The sequence below is a fragment of the Saccostrea cucullata genome, unplaced genomic scaffold (assembly GCF_032062105.1).
Source record: "Saccostrea cucullata isolate Sc308-1 unplaced genomic scaffold, CSIRO_AGI_Scuc_v1 ctg267, whole genome shotgun sequence".
In the NCBI taxonomy this organism is placed as follows: domain Eukaryota; kingdom Metazoa; phylum Mollusca; class Bivalvia; order Ostreida; family Ostreidae; genus Saccostrea; species Saccostrea cuccullata.
The window spans coordinates 217551-238807 of record NW_026934971.1 but is presented as its reverse complement, the minus strand read 5'-3'; the positions used below and the strand labels follow the sequence as shown (position 1 = coordinate 238807).

Sequence of the window (21257 nt, the reverse complement as noted above, 5' to 3'; positions counted from 1 at the left end):
GGGGCGTTCCAGAAAAATTCTGGCATGAAAGTAATATGGTAAAAATCCTTTAATAATTGCTGATGTTAGCCGAACACAATTCTCAAAGACACTGAGACTGGCTATCCTTCGTCTCTCTTCTAATGATGGCCATTCCAGCTGATTTAGCATCTCGGTTACAGACGAGGTGTTGTGGTATCTATTGTGGACATACCGAGCTGCTCTGCGCTGAATCTTTCGAATTTGTTAATATCTGACTTTAGATAAGGATTCCAGGCAGCACTGGCATCTGATCTTGTGTGAAGGATGACATAAAAACCATGAACTTTTCAAATTTGATATCTGTACTGAACATAACATCTATTGCAGCCATATGAGAGCAAAAACTGTACATGAAGTCAAAATTCAGCTGCAGGATCTAATTTTTCTGCATTTTCCATAACTAAACTATTATACATTTAGTTTTATATCAAATTACACCCTCTCCTGTTGTTTCCATTTTCCTCAGAGTAGACTATATAACTACTGCTGTATGTAACATACTCTTTGGCTTGTTAATCAGGAAAACTCTTGTAGACATTCATCAATTCATCAATCTTAAGCAAAGAATCTGAACCTGAATCATGATTATAATGAGCAATGAGTCTGCTACCAAAATTATAAAATTAATTTCTCTTGAGTTTAGTATTCAAACCCAGGGAGGGTTATAACTGGGTAATTTACTGAAAAACAAATCTAGTTTTACCAAAGAAAAAATGAATTAACTACTTGTGTGAAATATTTATTATTCTAATTCATTGAAATAAAAGTCTAAGTTACAAAAATATATTATGCATTTCATAAAATCAATCTATTATGCATTAAAAGTAAAACTGGAATATAAAAGCTTAGCTAATATCAAATGTGACATTTTATCTTTGTAACTTCAACAAAAAATAAAGAATAGCAGTTGAGCTATAGACTGGTAAAATACCACTATCTCTTCCATGTTAATATTGCTAAAGGAAGCAATTTATGTTTGACAAAATAAAATATATTTGATTACCCACAGAATGAATAAATCATTGAAAAGCAATATAATTTTAACTTGTAAACAAAAAGGGATTTTAAACATACTGTAAAAAAGAACAAATAAACAGCAAAATGTAAAAAACAATGTTCTTCTAAAAAAAATACATGTACAATTATATGGTATTAAAAGCACATTCAATGATTAATAATTTATTGAAAAAGTAAATCATTTCCATACGTTCATTAAATTTGCACTCTATCTACTCTCATACTCACTGTTTTCATCATAATCATGCAAGAAATACACTAGCTACCCTAAACAATGAAACTATGAAGATGAGTTAAGAAAAGGTTTGTCAAAAGTGACTACTGGTAATGTTAATTTACACAACAAAATAAAATCTGATTAAATACATATATATAAAACAGTGTACTCATACATTGTAAAAAGTTAATATACAAACTGTGTACTAATATGTACTAATGCATTGTAAAGTGCCCGAAAGGACTCGATCGATTTAAAATGCTAGGATGTTATTTCACCTAAATTAGTATTCATTCCTAATTATAGGTATCCGAGACTACAACACAGGACCCATAGGAGATATTTTAATTTTGCAAACAAGTGTCTTACTTCACAAAAATCTTTAAATGGTTCTTTACTGAAGCATCATATGAAAACATACATGTATTTGATTTCCTCTTTAGTTCATTAAATGCTTTGAACAATGACACATTAGCATGTTTATTCATCTATTTTGCTGAATTATGAAGGAAAAATTGAATTGTCTTACTAACTGATAGATAATATTTGTACTGTAATAAAAAAATTCTATACATATATTTTTGTTAAAGGGAAGCTTAAAAAATTATAATATCAAATACACTGTACATTACTGGTGATGAAAGATACTCAAATTTCTGTACTCATATAATATCAGAAAACGTATCAAAATAAAAAAAGAAAAAAAATGTTGAAAAAAAACAAAGATTCAAACACAGACAAATTTCTGTATAACAGATAGTGAGGCCATCAATCACTCAATTTGAATGGGAGGTAAGGGGCAGTTACTCTTCCAATTCTTTGCATAAAACAAAAATGCAAACAATTCATGCTCATATACAATTGTACATAAATTCGTTGTGACCTTCACATTGTATATAAATAGACCACATACTTTTTACAATTTATCACAGACAGTCAATGGATAATAAATAACTTAGACTTAAAGATTGTCATTTGCGTAGAGACTAGTATCGCCTGGGGGGTAGGGGGGCAATCTGATTCTTTCTGGAGCCACTACGTGACCCTGACCTGTGGATGACGGCCTCGGGAGGGGCAGGGATAAACTTGGGAGGAATCTTCTTCTTCTTCTTGACCTGTCTCCTGTCCTCATCAAAGGTCAAGGTCCTGTCCTGTTATATATAAGTAAATATATCAAGTGAAATATTTACATAGTTATATAATGCAGGTTAATAAAACAAGCTGATTTCATATGACTGATCTTCACTTTGTGTATATACATACCACAGGTAATTTACAGATCACTTTAATTAGACTGACAAAACAAGGGGTATAAAAAAAACCCACCCGTTTTACCAATCAGGTTAAAGTGATCTAACGGCCTGTAGTAGATACTGGTATAATACTAAACACTAGCATTAAAATTAACTCACAGTTCTGCATTCTGCAGACATCTCTAATCTTTGTTTCTTTGTTTTCTTTCTATCCTGAAATGTAAGACACAGTTACTACTTAGCAGAGAAAAATTCACTAATTTGGCAGTTTAAAGACAATTTGCAAAATTTGCTAAAATTTCTTATATATTTTAGAGAGATCTTTTCAATTTCAACAGGTTTTCTCAGGGACCTATATACTAACGGGATAGGCAAGTACTGCAAGTCTCGCGATATCTCGTAAGTCAAGGGATTTCGTAAGTCAAGTTTAATTAATTATACCTCTAAAGCTATCACATATTTGAGATCAAATCCTTTAATTATCTGCCAAAAAATCATTCAAGATTTGTTTTTAGCACTTATTAAGGTCTTCCGTCTTCAGCGGAAGACCTTATTGTTTTTCTTAGGTTTCTTTTCCACTATTTTTATTATTATTGTTTTTTTTTCTTACCGATTTTGTACGCGCGATTTCTCGAGAACGGCTAGATCGATTTTCATGAAACTTTCAGGTCTGATAGAACATAAAAAAATCTAGATATATATTTTTTTAATTTGATGACGTCACTTCCGGTTCGGAGTTTTCTGCGATTTAGTGATTTTTAGAGGGTCACTTTGTCTGGCAGTTTTCTCAAAAAGCACTTAACACAGAAGCTTGAAATTTTCAGTGATGCTAGAGCAACTTTTGGAGAAGTGCACTAAGTATATCACAACTACCGGAAGTACGAAGCGCCGACGCTCGCTATGGCCCGAAAACAGTCCTATCAAGAATTTCAAAATTTTAAGCACTTTTTCAACGATAACTTTTTACCTAGAAATATTTTGTTAAAGCATGTAGAACAAAAAAGGTGTACAATTTCAAGATCTTTCAAATGACATCTAGAAAAAAGTGCTGGCCCCTTAAATCAGGGGCCTGGATGGGCTGAAAGTTTTTCCTTTATATCTCAAAAAGTATTGAGAATTTGTGAAACGTCAAAGAAGCAAAATTGTTTAAAATGTCAAGCTTAATCTATTGAAGTCGTCAAAATACGTCCGGCGTCGTCACTTCCGGTCAAACCGGAAGTAGTCGGAAAACGCATATTTTTGCCGTTCTTGACAAGTTTTCTGGTAACATATGTCTCTGGGAGCATTATAATTAATTTTCCGTCCATCGTCGTCACTTCCGGTCAAACCGGAAGTAACAGAAAATAGCTTATTTTTGCAATAATTAACATGGATTTAGAGGAATCAAACCATTTTTGGACATTATTTCTCATTTCTGTTAAAAATGAAAGCCACTTCCGGTCAAACATGATGGAAGACCTACTCGTTGCTTTGCAACTAGCTTTGCTCTAGTTATTCTCCTTATCGTAGTAGTAATTTTTTTTTATGCAAAATCAGCACATGCCCCGATTGGCCATATTTCCGAGAAATCGCCGATTTCAGTGTTTATTTTCTTTATATTTCAATTAAATTATTATTATGCTTTAAGATTTATTAATAAATGAATTCCAATACATAAAAGGAATAAATGATATTAATCAGAAAACACCCTGTTTACTTGGAATAAACGTAGTTTGAAAAACTTGTAGTGTTGTGCGTGATGTTTTGGGTAAATAAACATGGCGATGAAGGAGTTGCCTATCCCGTTAGTATATAGGTCCCTGGTTTTCTAAAGCTCTTTTACCGGTATTCTTTGCTTTCATTTTTTTTTTTAAATGTATCTTTTTTATTGTATTATGCTGATTGCTCCACTTAAAAGTATCTCAAATGAGCTTTTAAAAATTTCATTATTTATTTTTAAAAAGCTTTTATGAAAGAAAATAGATTTACAGAAAATAAAAATAAGTTTGATGAATGCCTTGTTTGATATTGAATGAGTGAAAGTTAACCAACCCTATAAAATACGACACAGCAGATAGGGATAAACAGGATCAGAGAGAAAGCCTGAGTGATGGCCACCATATTGGTTTTGAAGGTCTCCGCTGGGGTGAAAACAACAACATAATTATTCAATACACATTATATATGATATAAGTTACATAGAGGGATGAATGACATGTTTGTTTGTTGCAACTGAGAATTATTTGATACATATATAGTGAAAAATTCTACCTAAATAGTCAAAGCTGATCTTGTCCAGTATGGCAAAGAATCTCTCAGATAATGATGGCTTTGTCTCTATACAAATTCCCTAAAAGAGAAAATATACAGAAATAAAAGTAAAATTTTAAAAGTAATGTAGATTACTAAATATGCAGTAAAAAAGATTTTACATAAATATCACTTTGTACCAACTCCTTTATACACATTAACAAAACCCTGGAATTACAGCTGCATGTATATACTATAACCATCCAAACACATAATGAACAGGTTACTGTATCACATATTTATCATTTGTGATCATGAATAACCATGTTTATAGTATACAACCTAACCTACCCCCGAGCAGTATCCTTTGACACAGGGTGATCCGTCCATCAGGTAAACTGTGTTGTTATAGGGGGCACAGGTAGGGGAGGGGCCAGAGGACATACAGCACCGCCGACAGGAGTTGGCCTCTAAAAACAGGTAAATACATACTGTAACAGGTTCATTCACCACTCATACGACAAAAGTCGCAATGAAGCAGACTAATGCAAAAACTCAATAATCAGTCATCCATGTCCACTTATGTTTATAAAGAAAGGGTAAAAATACTACCAGCAAATATCTTCATGTGTATTGTTCCAAGTACAAATAAATAAAACTATCTGGTGGCATTGCCAAACTAGAGCTGGGTCTATACAATGTTAACTTATAACTGAAATAGGCTTGATTAATGAGACTCACCTTCTGCACAAACACAAGACTTCATACCAATATATTCACAGAAAGGTTGACAATTTCCAGTCATATTGCAAAATCCACTGAAATATGATAAACATAAATGTAATTTTTTTTATCAAAAAAATATAGGTTAATCAAAGATTACAAGCTCAATTCAATGAAATGGTATATGATAGGGGTTGAACCTTTATCTAAGGCCATTGGTCAACATCTAAAATTTTTAACTGAGTTTACTCGCATATTTCTTTCCATGGCCATCTCTGCCTGTATGGCTAGTTTCCGTGACTTGATTTTATAGGGATGCTTGAGTATTCATGTACAAGTATCTAACCTTGAGATTTTGCAGTCTTTTTCTAGATACTTCACACCCTATGTAAAACCTCGCTTTCCTACTTTGCCCTACCCATTCAAGACAAAGAAATCAATAATGAGACTACAGCTGTATGAGATACTTGGATACATTGTGTAGCCTGCTGTTTTTAAGAAGATTTTAATATATCTCCTATATTTTACCATAGAAAATCTACCCTACTTTCACTACACCTTCATATTTTTTTTCTCAGCCAAGCCTATGTGAGGGGGAGGAAAGGGATGTTTACAAAGGGATTCTATGCCTCATGGGGATACTAACTGTATATAATCTCACAGAAGTCAGATATTTTGGAATTATTAAAAACCAATAGAGTACGGACATAGCAATGGGCAAACTATGATCAGAAGAACTCAGCTGAACTAAAACTGCATTTGATTGGTTGGTTTTGCTACTGACCTACTGTGAAGTTAATTTATTCAACTTACCCTGTGCAGACTGTTCCAGGCGATTTATTAGCACCAGTTGGGCAATTTAAACCAGTCCCAGTTCAAAGGTCAAGGAAAAATCTGTCACCATGCATGATTTTGTACCAAAAAATGTATGCATAACAATAACTTTGTCAACAAGTGTCTTGTAAACCAATTTATCAGCAAATGATGTGATTAATGGTTAGTAAACTGTTACATAATTACTCTGATGTAAAGATAAAAGTGGTGAAGAACTGCTATTTTATACATATATTTATTTTTTTAAAATAATTTAAAATTACCTATTACTTAAAACCTTTGCCAAAAACAGTTAAATATTTTAACAGAAGGCCTAAAAGAATTCCCCAAAAAACTGAGAAGGTACCCAATCCAAAAATTAGAAAGTAACAGGTAACTCAAATTTATTCAATCAGACAGAACTGAAAAATCAAAGGTACAAATAACTGCATGAAGGTTAAGTTTTAAGAATAGCAAGCAAAGACACACAAGTCTTAATGTCTAAAAAGTGTCTATCTACATTTATAATGTGTGAGTCAAAACAGAAGCAAATAAAGGATATTCACAAAAGGCATTTTGTTTACACTGTTGTGCAGCATTACAAAGAGTCCCTGAACTTTGAACCTGACAGTTGGAGTTGCAGCAGTCGTAGTTAGATGGACTGTAAACAAAAAAGCAATATATTGTAAAGTCTGTTCTTTGGTCAATCATTGTATAATTTTAAATTAGTATAGAAAACTTATGAGCAGGCATCATTTTTGAATGTGTTCAGTTTACAGCTCTTAAAACTTATATTAGAGGACAGTATTTTTTTCCTGTGTTGAGTTTACAGCTTGGAATACTTATGAGCACACAGCATATTTTTCTGTGTTGAGTTTATAGCTTGTAATACTTACGTGCAGACAGCACTTTTGCCCCTGTTGAGTTTGTTTATACATGTAGCTTGTAATACTTACGTGCAGACAGCATTTTTTTCCTGTGTTGAGTTTATAGCTTGTAATACTTACGTGCAGACAGCACTTCTCCCTGTGTTGAGTGTACAGTCCTGTAGGCAGCAGTCATCCAGACCAAACTTCCCCAGGTACCCTCCATCACACTCCTCCCCCGCATCTATCCTCCCATTACCACACAAACTGACCCCCACAGATTCTGCCAAAGACATAAAAAATCAATATCAATCATTCAAAATCAATAAAATCATTTGGGATTACAAGGTCCAAAATCATTTTTTCCATAAATTTTGATACTGTTGATTTCACTTTACTTGAGGAACTGCATGTGGGTATATCTTTGAATTCATTATTGTGCCTGTCAGTATCTTCAAAGACTTTATACAAATATTAATACCAGGGTGATCAATTGAGCTCTTTGATAAGAGCAATTATATTTTAAGTCCATGAGACAATTAAAATATTCATGTCATAGATAGTGGTGATGTTACCAATAAATGTCACTGTCACAATGTATTTCACATTTACAACACTGTAAATAAAACAATTACCAGTGAGACATCCAATCTTAGAACCCATAACTCGACCAATATAGTTCCTACTGCAACTGGAAAATTCCTGAAAAGATACAAATATGACAAAATAAAACTACAGTCAAACTTCATTATCTGAAACCTGATGGGACAGAGAAAACACTTCAAGTTATTAGAGGATTCAAGGCAAAGGAAATTACTTAAAGAATAAGTGGTTGGGACTTCCACATCACTTTGGTATATCCATGGTATTTGAGATATTGGAGTTCAAGATACCAAAGTTCAACTGTACCTTTTGATGTAAAAACACTCAAACTGAAAAATGTCTAAAATTCAGATAAAACCTTACATCATTGTGATCATCATCCCCTGACACGGAGTAGGGGTACATCAGGTACTTCCCTCCAAATATAGAGAACGGGGCACAATCCCCTGAGGTGGGGTCATGTTCACTTCCCCAATTGTGTCCTGTAAATCAAATAAAGCAAAAAATGAAACAGTGTTCTTATTCTTACTGTAAATCAGTACTTCATTCTAGATCTGAAGAGGGATAATTATTATACTCACCAAGTTCTGCTCAGATTCCAATTCAATTCCAAAATTCAGGTACGGAAGATAAAAAAAATATAAAAGAATTGTTAATCATGATTGCATGTAATCGTAATAAAGAAAGTAAATTTCAATGTGTTAATTTGATTTTATCTTATAATGAAATAACATTGGTGCTATAAAAACTTGATACATTGCACAAAAAGGAATTAAATAAATCCAGTAAACAATGTATCAAGAAATTCAATTTAGGGAGGTACTAATGATTGTGTTGAAGAAAATTATTAAGAAAAGAAAAGCTATAACTATAAGAAACTTAGCTAGGAAATATAAGATTATAGCTGCAAGTAGCTTAGACAGAAAATCATAAGTCATAGCTTTAAGAAGCTTAGCTAGAAAATCATAAGTCATAGCTTTAAGAAGCTTAGCTAGAAAATGACAAGCTATAGATATAAGTAGCTTAGCTGGATATATATGACTGCTTCATATATATACACACAAACACTAAGCTAGAAAATAATAAGCTAAAGTGGTAAGTAGATTTGTTCAGAAATGAGAGGTTATAAGTTGTAACTATAAGCTTCAGTTGTACACTCACCATGAGCAGTGACCAGCTCTGCTTGCCGTGACAGGACAGTTGAACCAGATGAATACATTGTACTGGTAAATCCAGTGTTGAGTGAAACTTGCACGCCACCCAAGTATGTTACTGGAATATAACGAAGGACATGAAAAGTGCAAAGAAAAAACTTATACTATATTAAAACATATGGCTGGATGTTCACTAATTGTTTTATCTACCCCTGTAAAGTAAAGAAAATGAAATATCTTTTAAATAAGATGCCAGCACTTTTAAAAATACATGTATTATTTGAAGACAACCTATTTATTAAACATGATCTCAAACTGGATGAGACCCAAAATTGCAGAAATCATACTAGTAATTATTAAGATATGTTCACATTCACGAGACCTACCAAGTGAACACAACATTATTTTTTATCTACATAAGGCTAAAAAATAGTTCAAGAAGTTAAAAAAATTTATTTCACTTGCACCTGATCATCTTAGTGAACATAATATCACATCAAAATTAGTTCAAGAAATTCTTAATCTTAGTATCACTTTTCTCTATGCATAATTGGGCTAGGATTAATTCCATCAAATTTTAACAATCAAGAAAAATGGCAAGTTTTGCTGATCAATTTTGTATAATTTAATCATTGATTCATAAAACAAAACCATTATTCTTGTTTTTATTCGTCAAAACAAAAATTAAGTTATCTTTATGTACACAATTGTACTTCCCTGATCATGCTAATAAATCACTGAATTGACCTCAAAAATAGTGATCATATGACTGGTGTGATTTTGTTAATTACAATGTATTTGATTTTTCTTGCAATGATCTGAGTGCATAAATGCTAAAAAAAAAAAAAACAACACCTACTGGGAGAGCAGAGTCCACCAATGTCTGTTGATCTGGAGCCAGCTATATAGGCCAGCCCTAACACATTGTTATCAAATGGCTGGTGAGTGAAAAGATGGGCCAAACAAAAATCACTCCATTTATTGGCTTGGGTGCTGAAACTCTGTCATGAACACAATTCATAATAATTCAATTTAAAAAAAAAAGATTTAATAATTTAATTTAAAATGAAAAGCAAGCAATTTAACACTTTCAATAAAACAGGAAACTTTTTATAGGTGTATTAATTCATATTTAGAGCTAAAAATAGAAGAAATAGTTCTGAACACATATAATTACTTACATCTAGGAGGCCTTTTGTGTTGCTTCTCCATGGACCATTCTGCATGTTGTAATGTAGTGCTCCATTACTAACTACTGTTGGTGCTTCCAGTATAATCATCTGAAACAGCAGTAAGTGTGTGTTCAAGGGAAATAACTCTTCATAATACATCCATACAACATAAATAAAATCCTTATATAACTAATATAAAAATATATTTACAGTAATGATTTACAGATATTTTTGCCACCATAGATTCAGATCACAAGTCTAGCTATGCTTAGATAGTGAGATATGTTCACCAGTTCATATTTCAAAAATATCATTGACTTACTTCTGCAATGACAAAGCCCAGTCCAGTATATCCACCAAAGTTAGTCTCTCTGTAGATCAGATTGGCCTTGTCAATAACACTGGCCTAACAGCAAATAAAAGGGAGAAATGTAACGATCAATTTACAAAGCACTGATTTAACTTTGTATCAATATACATGCAGAATTTATATTCTGATGAAAAATGGCAGGTATATTAATTGTTTAGATTTTTGATAATTTTTAAGTGTTTTAAGATTAAATTTGCATAAAGTTAGAGCTGTGACATCCTTGTATAAATGATAAATTACCATGTAATTAGCTGTGGTATACTTATTGCTGTTTCCCATATTCTGGAAGAATTTGTAGTCTGCTACTGTGATCAGACGACAGTTAACATTGGCTGCTCGCTTGCTTCTGTGATGTTCATTGTCTGTCACACAAAAAAAGACAGATTTTGTTACCAAGTCCAACATGGTTAAATGCACTTAAAATCCTGTTTGATTTTACATGATTAGTTACATATTTTTAAAGAAAAACTAACCTTCCATGTGTTTAGAGAACATTATTTCCTGAGGATTGTGTAGTTCTTGTCCATGCACAGCTCCACAATAGTCAAACCTGTCAAAAAATCACAGCCGTAAAAAAGATGTCCATTTATTGGTAAATTACTTATCAATCTGAGCAGCAAATATTTATAAGCTTACAATTGTCATGTGTGAAAAAAAAATGATTTTCACAAAATTATACTGTATTTACTTTTTCATGCAGTTATTTCAGAAAAGCCAAGTCTATTATACAGATTTATATATCTCTAGGAAAAACTTCTTATATTACTAACACTGGAATGATTTTGTACATTTTGAAAACTGGGTACTGGAGTTAGTTTTTTCCCAGCAAATCAAAAACTATAGATTAAGTTTTCTTGGAATTACAATAACTCTATATACTGACCCACTGGAATTTGTTCCACTATTTGGCCACTTCATATCTTTGACAGCGTAAATAATCATATTGGATCCTTTCTTTCTGGTCCTTGCATGTCTCCATTCAGGCTGTTAAAAACAAATTGGAATAAACTTTTCACTGTCTGCTGAAGTATTCTACAAGTATGAAATATGTATACTGCTAATAGAGGACATTAATAGTAAGTACATAAACTTTTACTGAATTCCTTACTGTCTAACAACAATTATTATGCTTCCTGTCAGTTTGTCTCTATATAACCCATACCCTACTACTCTCGCATAGTGGTCTAAGGATTTATATAGCGTAAGTATACTATGCCGAAATAGTGCACGGCCTTCATTTCTGAATAAAATTCTTCCATGCACACACCGGGAATCGAACTCACGACCTTGAGGTTGCCAGTCCGATGCCTTATCGATTATGCCACAGAGACGATCACTGATAGGGAGAATTTTATTAAATATATAAACTTAATTTATACAATTGACAAAAGAAGGAGAAAATAGACAAATATTATTTGAAAACAGTTATATTATTCTAAGGAATCTTAGATAAATGTGTACAACAAAGTTTCAAACTAATTACATACAGATCGTTAGATGAATTGATATCATGGGGTCATTAAAACGCTTTTTTATATAGCGCTTGATTGAAGGATGTAAAAGATAATCCACGTCTGTAAACAAATCAGTCTACTGTCTTACTAACACAACAGAAAATAAAGATGAGTATCTTTGGGACAGAAAATCCTGACTTATTTAGAGAAAATGCTAGTAACCAAAATAACTAAGCATGCAACTAATTTTAGCATGAAGATTTTGAATGAGTTTTTGCAAGTGCGCTGTGTTACCACCATTATTTTCAGGAAAAAAATCAAATGGATTGCCGCATAAATAATAACAACAGTCAGCATAATAATAACAATAGTGTTGCATTATGCATGTACTATGCCTAAATAGTAGGCAGGGTTTGACACATAGTGCACTCGCCTCCGGCTCGTGCACCATGTGTCAAACCCTGCCTACTATTTAGGCATAGTACAAGCATAATGCAACACTATTATATAAATAGAACTAACTAAGCATTGCATATCTAACTATTACTGTAAAATCACATATTTTCGTGGTGTCAAATTTTCGTGGTTTGAATAAAAACTCTTGATTATTGGGGATTTTATTTCGTGGATGTAGAATTGTTGAGTAGTTATGTATGTCACATTAAACATTTTGTGGTGGACATGAATTCTCTCTTCAAACCTCAAAAGCAACAAAAAAATAAAACCACCATGAAAATTTGTGATTTTACAGTAATCCTTAAGGTAAAGCCAACCATTTGATATAATTTATAAACCCAAATTAAGACTACCACAGTACCCACCCTCTGAAAAATAATTTCCTACCTCTACCACCATATCTTTTCCATTTGCTAATAAATAATTCCCTAGCTCTACCACATCTCCCCCTCCGTTAATAAATAATTCACTACCTTTACCACTACATCTCCCCCTCTGATAATAAGTATTTCCCTACCTCTACCACCACATCTCCCCCTCTGTTAATAAATAATTCCCTACCTTTCCCTACCTTTACCACCACATCTCCCCCCTCTGATAATAACTATTTCCCTACCTCTACCACCACATCTCCCCCTCTGTTAATAAATAATTCCCTACCTTTCCCTACCTTTACCACCACATCTCCCCCCTCTGATAATAACTATTTCCCTACCTCTACCACCACATCTCCCCCTCTGTTAATAAATAATTCCCTACCTTTCCCTACCTTTACCACCACATCTCCCCCTCTGATAATAAGTATTTCCCTACCTCTACCACCACATCTCCCCCTCTGTTAATAAATAATTCCCTACCTTTCCTTACCTTTACCACCACATCTCCCCCTCTGATAATAAGTATTTCCCTACCTTTACCACCACATCTCCCCCTCTGTTAATAAATAATTCCCTACCTTTCCCTACCTTTACCACCACATCTTCCCCTCTGATAATAAGTATTTCCCTACCTCTACCAACACATCTCCCCCTCTGTTAATAAATAATGCCCTACCTTTCCCTACCTCTACCACCACATCTCCCCCTCTGATAATAAGTATTTCCCTACCTCTACCACCACATCTCCCCCTCTGTTAATTAATAATTCCCTACCTTTCCCTACCTTTACCACCACATCTCCCCCCTCTGATAATAAGTATTTCCCTACCTCTACCACCACATCTCCCCCTCCCTCTGATGATAAATAATCCCCTACCTCTACCACCACATCTTCCCCATTGATGATAAATAATCCCCTACCTCTACCACCACATCTTCCCCCTTTGATGATAAATAATCCCCTACCTCTACCACCACATCTTCCCCCTTTGATGATAAATAATTCCCTACCTCTACCACCACATCTTCCCCCTTTGATGATAAATAATCCCCTACCTCTACCACCACATTTTTCCCCTCTGATGATAAATAATTCCCTACCTCTACCACCACATCTTCTCCCTCTGATGAAATGGAGGCAGTCATTGTATTATCCTCTTCATCAAAATAAGCATGAACTTTACTCTTCTTGTCCCCTACAATTAAAATGTGTTCATTTTACAAAAAAACAACCTTAAGAATACTTGTTTGTAAATAGTCAATTAGTCTATATCATTGATTTTTCATGACTTCTCATTTTCACAAGACATTAATATTGTCTATTAAGTGAGACATTTTTTTAAATTTCTGTTATTGCTAGGGATGGCAATTTTTGATCAATTAATTGACTGGTTGCTCAGTTGGAACTATGGTAATCAGTTAGAGAATCTGTAATCAGCTATTAATAAAAAAAATGAAATGTGTAATTTTTATAAAAATTCCTGAAAAGTCCACAAATACAAATGAAAATAAATAAAATGTTATTTCACCTATCTATTTGAGCTGATTTGGAGATAATTTTATGGCTGAACAGATTGACATGGTAGGGGTAATTGGTAAGTTTTCAAAATACATAATAATAATAAATGTTACTACAAGTAACATCTTTTAAGTCTTGCTCATTTTAGTGAAGCTTACAATGATAATCAATGTCCAGAATTTTTTATACAATTAACCAACTAATCACAGGGTTCTCCACATTTGAAAATTTAACCATGCATTATCAGTACGAAGATCTTTCAGTTAACCGATTGGCAATTCTGCATTAGATTGCCATTCCTAGTTATCATTAAAAAAATTTTTAAAATACTTTTATATAAAGCAAGAATAAAATCTTAAGTGAGCAGATGACCTCATTTATTATGCAAAAACAAAGTTCTTTGGAACAAAAGTGATTTACAGTATATGCAACACTTATAACATACAGATATTGTTTTAAAGTTTATTTCATGATTACCTTCAAGTAGGCCTTCAAAAAAGTTATTTTTGTTGAAGATGAATGGTGTTCTTCTTCCATTTCCATCATCAATTACTGCCTTAAAATCACTGCTAAATAATCCCACAACCGGAGTCAAGCTTATAGAAAAGTTTCTGAAAGAAACTTAGCAAGATAGAAATGCATTGTTTTTAAATATACTAAGTTACAGCAAAAAATAAAATACAAAACATAGGTAATCAAAGATTACGAAGCTCACCTCGACGATTGTTATGCAAATCTCACAACATATTTTTTTGATAGTTAGTATTTATCCTGACAACAATATTTGTGCAAGTTCTGTTTAAATAGATCTTAAAGTTCATTAGGGATTGACCTGTTCCAAAAACTTTAGCCTGGTCACACATTTGGAAAATGTAGATCAGATCTAACATCCGAAGCAAGTCTCGATTGTACATCCTCAGATGCATCATCTGTGCAAGTTTGGCGCAGGTAGGGCTTATATTTTCTTGGGAGTCACTCATCTGGAAAATGTAGGTCAGATCCAGCATCTGAAGCAAGTCTGGTAGTGTCCATCCTTAGATGCATCATCAATGCAAGTTTGGTCCAGATAGAGCTTATAGGTTTTTGGGAATATTAACTTGGTCACTCATCTGGAAAATGTAGGTCAGATCCAGCATCTAAAGCAAGTCTGGTAGTGTCCATCCTTAGAGGCATCATCCATGCAAGTTTGGTTCTGGTAGGGCTTATAATACTTGGGAATGGACCTGCTCTAAAAACTTTAACCTGGTCACTCATCTGGAAAATGTAGGTCAGATCCAGCATCCGCAGCAATTCTGGTAGTGTCCATCCCTAGATGCATCATCCATGCAAGTTTGGTCCAGGTACGGCTTATAGTAACTTAGGAATGGACTTGCTCCTAAAACTTTAACCTGGGACACCGATGCTAATGCTGACGCCAACGCCAGAGGTATAGCATAAGCTCATCTCGACTTCGTAGAGGTGAGCTAAAAAAATAAATATTGATACTATACCAATCAAAGGACATATTCAATGACAATTAAACACTGACATTGGCTAAATGTTTATAATTACTGACATTGGCTGAATGTTTAGTTATTCACTAATTACAAGCCAGGGCATATTTTCTTATAATGGAGATAAAAAGTTTATGATAACTTTAACTTTCATGTGTAGATCCAAAGAGAAATCAATCTCAACTTCTGAAAATTATAGTGATACTAAATCTATGAATTTGTGTACATAAACCACTTAAATGAGACAAATTTTTGGACACTAACACAAGTGCCTAAAAGTTTCATTCAAAGTTGGTAACTGTATGATTGATAATTTGGTTAGAATGAAGATCTGAATTAGCCTTGTTTCTTAAGTATTCTTTATAACTGCTCTGGCTATTACAGTAAAAAAAATGATTTATGGATATGATGATGTTGAAATACATCAGTGTAGCATGATACACAATTATCAATCATACATTATTGTTGGAATATATTGCCAGTATGTACTTGTTGTTTTTTCCCTTTTAACTAACCTGCCAAGTCCAGTAAATTTTACCCTCTTTCTTGATACTGACATCCCAGTGACATCTCTCTCTGATCTACTGTGTACTTCAAAATCGCTAACAATATCATATTCACGCAGCTTACGACTCAAATCCCCTATAATTAAAAAACGAGGTAAATATGCAAATTTCATTTCATAAGATGAAGCATTTAAAACCACTGCAAGTGGTAGAGTCTGAATATTTTTTTTTAATAATTAAAAAAAAGTAATGTTTTCTTTTCATTGATATTGGTGAGTACTCAAAGTATTGTACGATTGATAAAATTTTACTTGGTTTGAAAGTATCAAAAATCAGCTCAGGTTGGAAACGGCGAAATTTCAAATTTTTGTAAAAAGCGTCGGTTCTGGCATTTTCCTGGCATGCCCGCACCTCAGATCTCCACATTTTTTCCTTATTCAAAATAAGGAAAAAATGCGGACGGGAGTATTTGGACTAATTTTCCGCATTCATTCCAGATTTTCTCCGTATTCAAATTTCCAGATTTTCTCCGTATTCAAAATATGGAGAAAATGTGGATGGGAGTATTTGGACTCTTTTTCCGTATTCTCTCCAGATTTCCGCATTTCCATATATACAAAATATGGAGGTATTTACTTGGTTGATAAAATGCGGAAATACGGAAATCTGGAGAAAATACGGAGTTAATCACATGGTTATAAAATGGCTAATAAAACCGCTACATGATGCATACATACATAAATATTTACAAAACCATCAACAATGTGCAAAATTATATACAATTTATTATATCATTATGAGAAAAAAACATACAGATGAATGAACAAAATTACACATTATGTTCATGAGCAATGTATTGGATCTTATATCTTTGACAAACAAATTGGAGCATGTATGGAAAAAAAACTGGAACTCTTATTTAAGCCACAAGTTCATCATGAAAAAAATGTGGCATTTTTTAATATTCATATTAAATAAATGGAAATTTATTCATTCTATTTAAGCAAAAGTGGGAGTGAAATGTTCAACACTATTAGGTATTGGGGAAAAAATAACAATTGACATAGCATTGAATATTTACAAAACAAGAAAAAAATTTAGACATTTTTTATCAATCTGGATCACATTTGCCATTTTCTACCTGCATCCCTGATTCATATTTCTCACAATTCAATTTATATCTCAGGTCTGTGCTTTACACCCATCTGTCCAATAAAAATTTCTTCAGACTTCTTTGTAATTTGTAAGGTCTCTGCATGTTTAATTTCTTGCAGCAGCACTTGCGGTCGAATTGGCAAATCCTATCAATTAAAAAAAAGTACTTACAGTACTTGGCCATAAGTGAGTCATAATTTTATTTTTCCACTATATATTTCATTAGGAAACACATTTTTCTAAAATATTCTTGCAGTGTCATTTATTGTTTCTTTTTAATTTCTAAAACACCATAAAATGCAGAATTTGTTGTAGTTTCTTCCAATTATTTCAAAATAGTTTTATCTTTATGCATTACCGTGAAATCACAGGTCAGGTGCAAAACAAAAATTTTAAGACTTCAATTTGTTAAGAAATCATAGTAATTTGAGGTTAGAAAATTTTGTCATGACAATATTTTATGATTTATTCTCAATAGTTTAAGTATCATTTTGTTTATCATTTAAGATAAGAAAATTTGAATAATTCTGCATGTTTCAGTGAAAAAATCATGAAAATTGAGCTAAAATTGACTTCACAACAAGTTTTTATGAAAATATGTTTTTCAATGAAATATATAGTGTAAAAATAAAATTATGACTCACTTATGGCCAGGTACTGTAAATTATAATGGTGCAATATTAATAAAATTTAAATTCATTGCTTTTATTCCTTTTGAAATCTTTTTATAAACACAAGTTTGGGTTCTTCAATTTTATATCAATTTGTTTAAAATATTATTTATAATAATGACAATCATAGTTGACTGTTTTTAATTAAACAAGCAATAAAAAAAGAAAAAAAAGAATATATATACCTCAAACATAACCATCCATGGACCAAGCTTTAAGCCCCTTAAAATCGTAGTAAGTTGAATAAGCACTTATTCTTTTTCAGAAATCTCCTCCTCATGCACAGACGCTACCAAAAAAAAAAAATGTATGGTAAATCATTGCTAGAGATTACAGCCCATGGCTCCCCAAAATTAACACCTTTAATTGTGGTTAACCATAATAAAATTCTATGAGCTGATTGAAAGATTTGAATCATGGGCATATTGGCTGAAACGTACGTAGCCTGGTGGCTCAGTCCTAGGCCTAGAGTATTTATTTTCATCATCACAGTGACACACATGTTAAAAAAATATGACTGACCTACCGCAAATGAAATACGTGTATCTGCATCTTTTGGTTGATACAGCAATACGATCTCAGGCTGTCTGGTCAACAAACTTCTTCCTTTAGACAGAGCAGACGTTGCAACATGGAGGCCAAGGTTAAATTTTGGCGGTCTGTTGTTTAAATTAATTGATCACTGAGCCCGACTTTTTGAAACATTCTTCCGATCCCGATCAAATTGTACATAACATTCAGGAGAAACAGAGAACTGCTGTTAACTCCAAGACAGTTTTTATGCATCCAAATTTTTTCGGGGCGCATATTGTTTTTGTCCTGTCTGTTTAGCTGTCTGTCTGTCTGTTTGTCTGTCTGTTGTCAACTTTAACCTTCGCCATAACTTTTGAACCGTGAGACTTAGAGACTTCATATTTGGTATGGATACTCCACTACAAAAACACTTTCAACTGACACCAAGGTCAATGACCTTATGACCTTGATTGTGACCTTTATGCTAAAAATAGCTTTTTCGAACTTTCGCCATAACTTCTGAACCGTGAGAGATAGAGACTTCATATTTGGTATGCATACTCCACTAATTAGGCACTTTCAACTGACAGTAAGGTCAATGACCTTGTGACCATGACTGTGACCTTTATGCTAAAAATAGCTTTTTCGAACTTTCGCCATAACTTCTGAACGGTGAGAGATAGAGACTTCATACTTGGTATGCTTACTCCACTAATTAGGCACTTTCAACTGACACCAAGGTCAGTGACCTTGACTGTGACCTTTATGCTAAAAATAGCTTTTTCGAACTTTCGCCATAACTTCTGAACGGTGAGAGATGGAGACTTCATATTTGGTATGCATACTCCACTAATTAGGCACCTTCAACTGACACCAAGGTCAATGACCTTGTGACCTTGGCTGTGACCTATGTGCTAAATATAGCTTTTTTCGAATTTTCGCCATAACTTTTGAACCATAGATAATAGAGACTTAATATTTGGTATGCATACTATACTAATAAAGTGCTTTCAAATGACACCAAGAACAATGATTGTGTGACCTTGACTGAGACCCATTTGCTAAAAATTGTTTTTTAGAACTTAATGTTGCTGCCAGGTGCTACTGTGTCTCACAAACACATCTTGTTCTTGATGAAAAAATTCTAAGTCCAGAGCTCCGTATTTTTTCCAGATGAAAAATATTCAAAGTTAAGAGTTCAATGTTTTTCCAGATGAAAAATAGACTAAGTCCAATTCTCCGTATTATTTCCGTTTATTTTCCGGATTATTTCCGTATATTTTCGGCTTTTCCATATTGTTAATTTTCTCCGTATTTTTTTCCACATTTTTTCCATATTAAAATGAGGAAAAAATGCAGAATAATGCGGAAATCTGGAGATCTGAGGTGCGGGTGTAAAATATCTAATGATAAATCATTTTTAAAAAAAAAAACTTGAAAACGTACCGATATTTTGAACTAATCATCGTCAAATGCATGTATGGCACGCCAAATTCACAAAAATGAGCTAATCACAGGTTTATCGATTGTAAACTATAGTTTCAGACTGTAAACTATAGTTAACAATGTTAATCTATATTTTACATCTGTAAACCACAGTTAATGCAATAATCTATGTTTCAGAACCGTTAACTATATTTAACACTGAAAACAATCATTTGCAATTGCAAAACATAGATTATCTGATAAATACAGTTTCACGATTTGTAAACTATGGTTACAACTCTTAACTATAGTTAACGATCTGATAAATATACTAGTAGTTTCACGATTTGTGAAACTATGATTAACAACTCTTAACTATAGTTTACAATTGTAAATTATAGTTTACAGATGTGAATCTATGTTTATCAACAAAATCTATTAACATTTTATTACAGACAGATAAACTTAGATTAGCATTCGTAAACTATAGTTAACAACTAAATATAATTTTACCGATGAAAACTATAGTTTACGAATTGTTCACTTTAGTTTACGAATTGTTAACTATAGTCGATAAACCTAGTTTATCAACTGTGAAACTATATTTACTCATTTTTGTGAATTTGGCGTGCCATATGCATGCCTTGCTGAATTTCATAAAGTTTGTTTTGAATCGATATTGTACATGTATATACTTAAAGGTTTGGTTTAGGAAGAATAAACTGCAAATATTAAATAAAACAATACAACCTTTTTATAGTAATAATGCAAACGAAGTGCAAAGTAAATAAATATCGTTGATTAATAAAACGTGTCACCCTAAGTACATATTTGTACTTTAAATTTGGTAAATCTGTTACAACAAACACGCAACTCACCAGATACTCTTTGATTAAACACGAGAAATATACAAAATGCAACGAAAATTAATTTTAAAATCATAATTTTGCCGATACCAATGAGTTCAAGTTTGTATTGGATACGCTATCCAAATCAATGACACACTTCATTTATATATCTAATAGCCAATAATTTTAATCGCTCAATTGAATCAGATTATGCATTATATTAGACAGAAACGTTTTGGTATGGAAATGTCAATTCCGAAAAAAAAAATCGATGATTTTTATCACAAAAGTAGTAGATTCAAATAGAATAAGTTTCCAAGTATGAAGCTAGGTTTACTTTTTACTTAAATTTACCAGTAAGATTAACCTTTCTTTAATTTTTTCTCTCATTTTCAAAAGGAA

General features: G+C 32.8%; 1 protein-coding gene and 1 long non-coding RNA gene across 3 annotated transcripts; both read right to left on the bottom strand.

Annotated features, from left to right (window-relative positions):
* Nucleotides 1-747: 747 nt before the first annotated feature.
* On the bottom strand, nucleotides 748-20997 carry LOC134241621 (ADAM 17-like protease). Its single transcript, XM_062723643.1, has 23 exons — nucleotides 20886-20997; nucleotides 16253-16379; nucleotides 14722-14855; nucleotides 13827-13921; nucleotides 11322-11422; nucleotides 10912-10988; nucleotides 10679-10800; nucleotides 10391-10474; nucleotides 10078-10176; nucleotides 9756-9897; nucleotides 8904-9014; nucleotides 8324-8329; nucleotides 8106-8224; nucleotides 7775-7841; nucleotides 7281-7422; nucleotides 6836-6934; nucleotides 6274-6333; nucleotides 5479-5555; nucleotides 5089-5207; nucleotides 4759-4837; nucleotides 4540-4628; nucleotides 2668-2721; nucleotides 748-2406 (listed from the first exon to the last, which is right to left on the bottom strand). The coding sequence occupies exons 1-23, from the start codon at nucleotides 20947-20949 to the stop codon at nucleotides 2242-2244; spliced, it is 2232 nt and encodes a 743-aa protein (XP_062579627.1). The 5' UTR covers nucleotides 20950-20997; the 3' UTR covers nucleotides 748-2241.
* On the bottom strand, nucleotides 16654-19933 carry LOC134241619 (uncharacterized). 2 transcript variants are annotated; one of them, XR_009986700.1, is made up of 3 exons: nucleotides 18592-19933; nucleotides 18255-18358; nucleotides 16654-17544 (listed from the first exon to the last, which is right to left on the bottom strand). It is a non-coding gene; the product is annotated as an uncharacterized LOC134241619 (long non-coding RNA). The 2 variants fall into 2 exon arrangements; XR_009986699.1 differs by having other exon boundaries at nucleotides 18596-19933.
* Nucleotides 20998-21257: the final 260 nt, after the last annotated feature.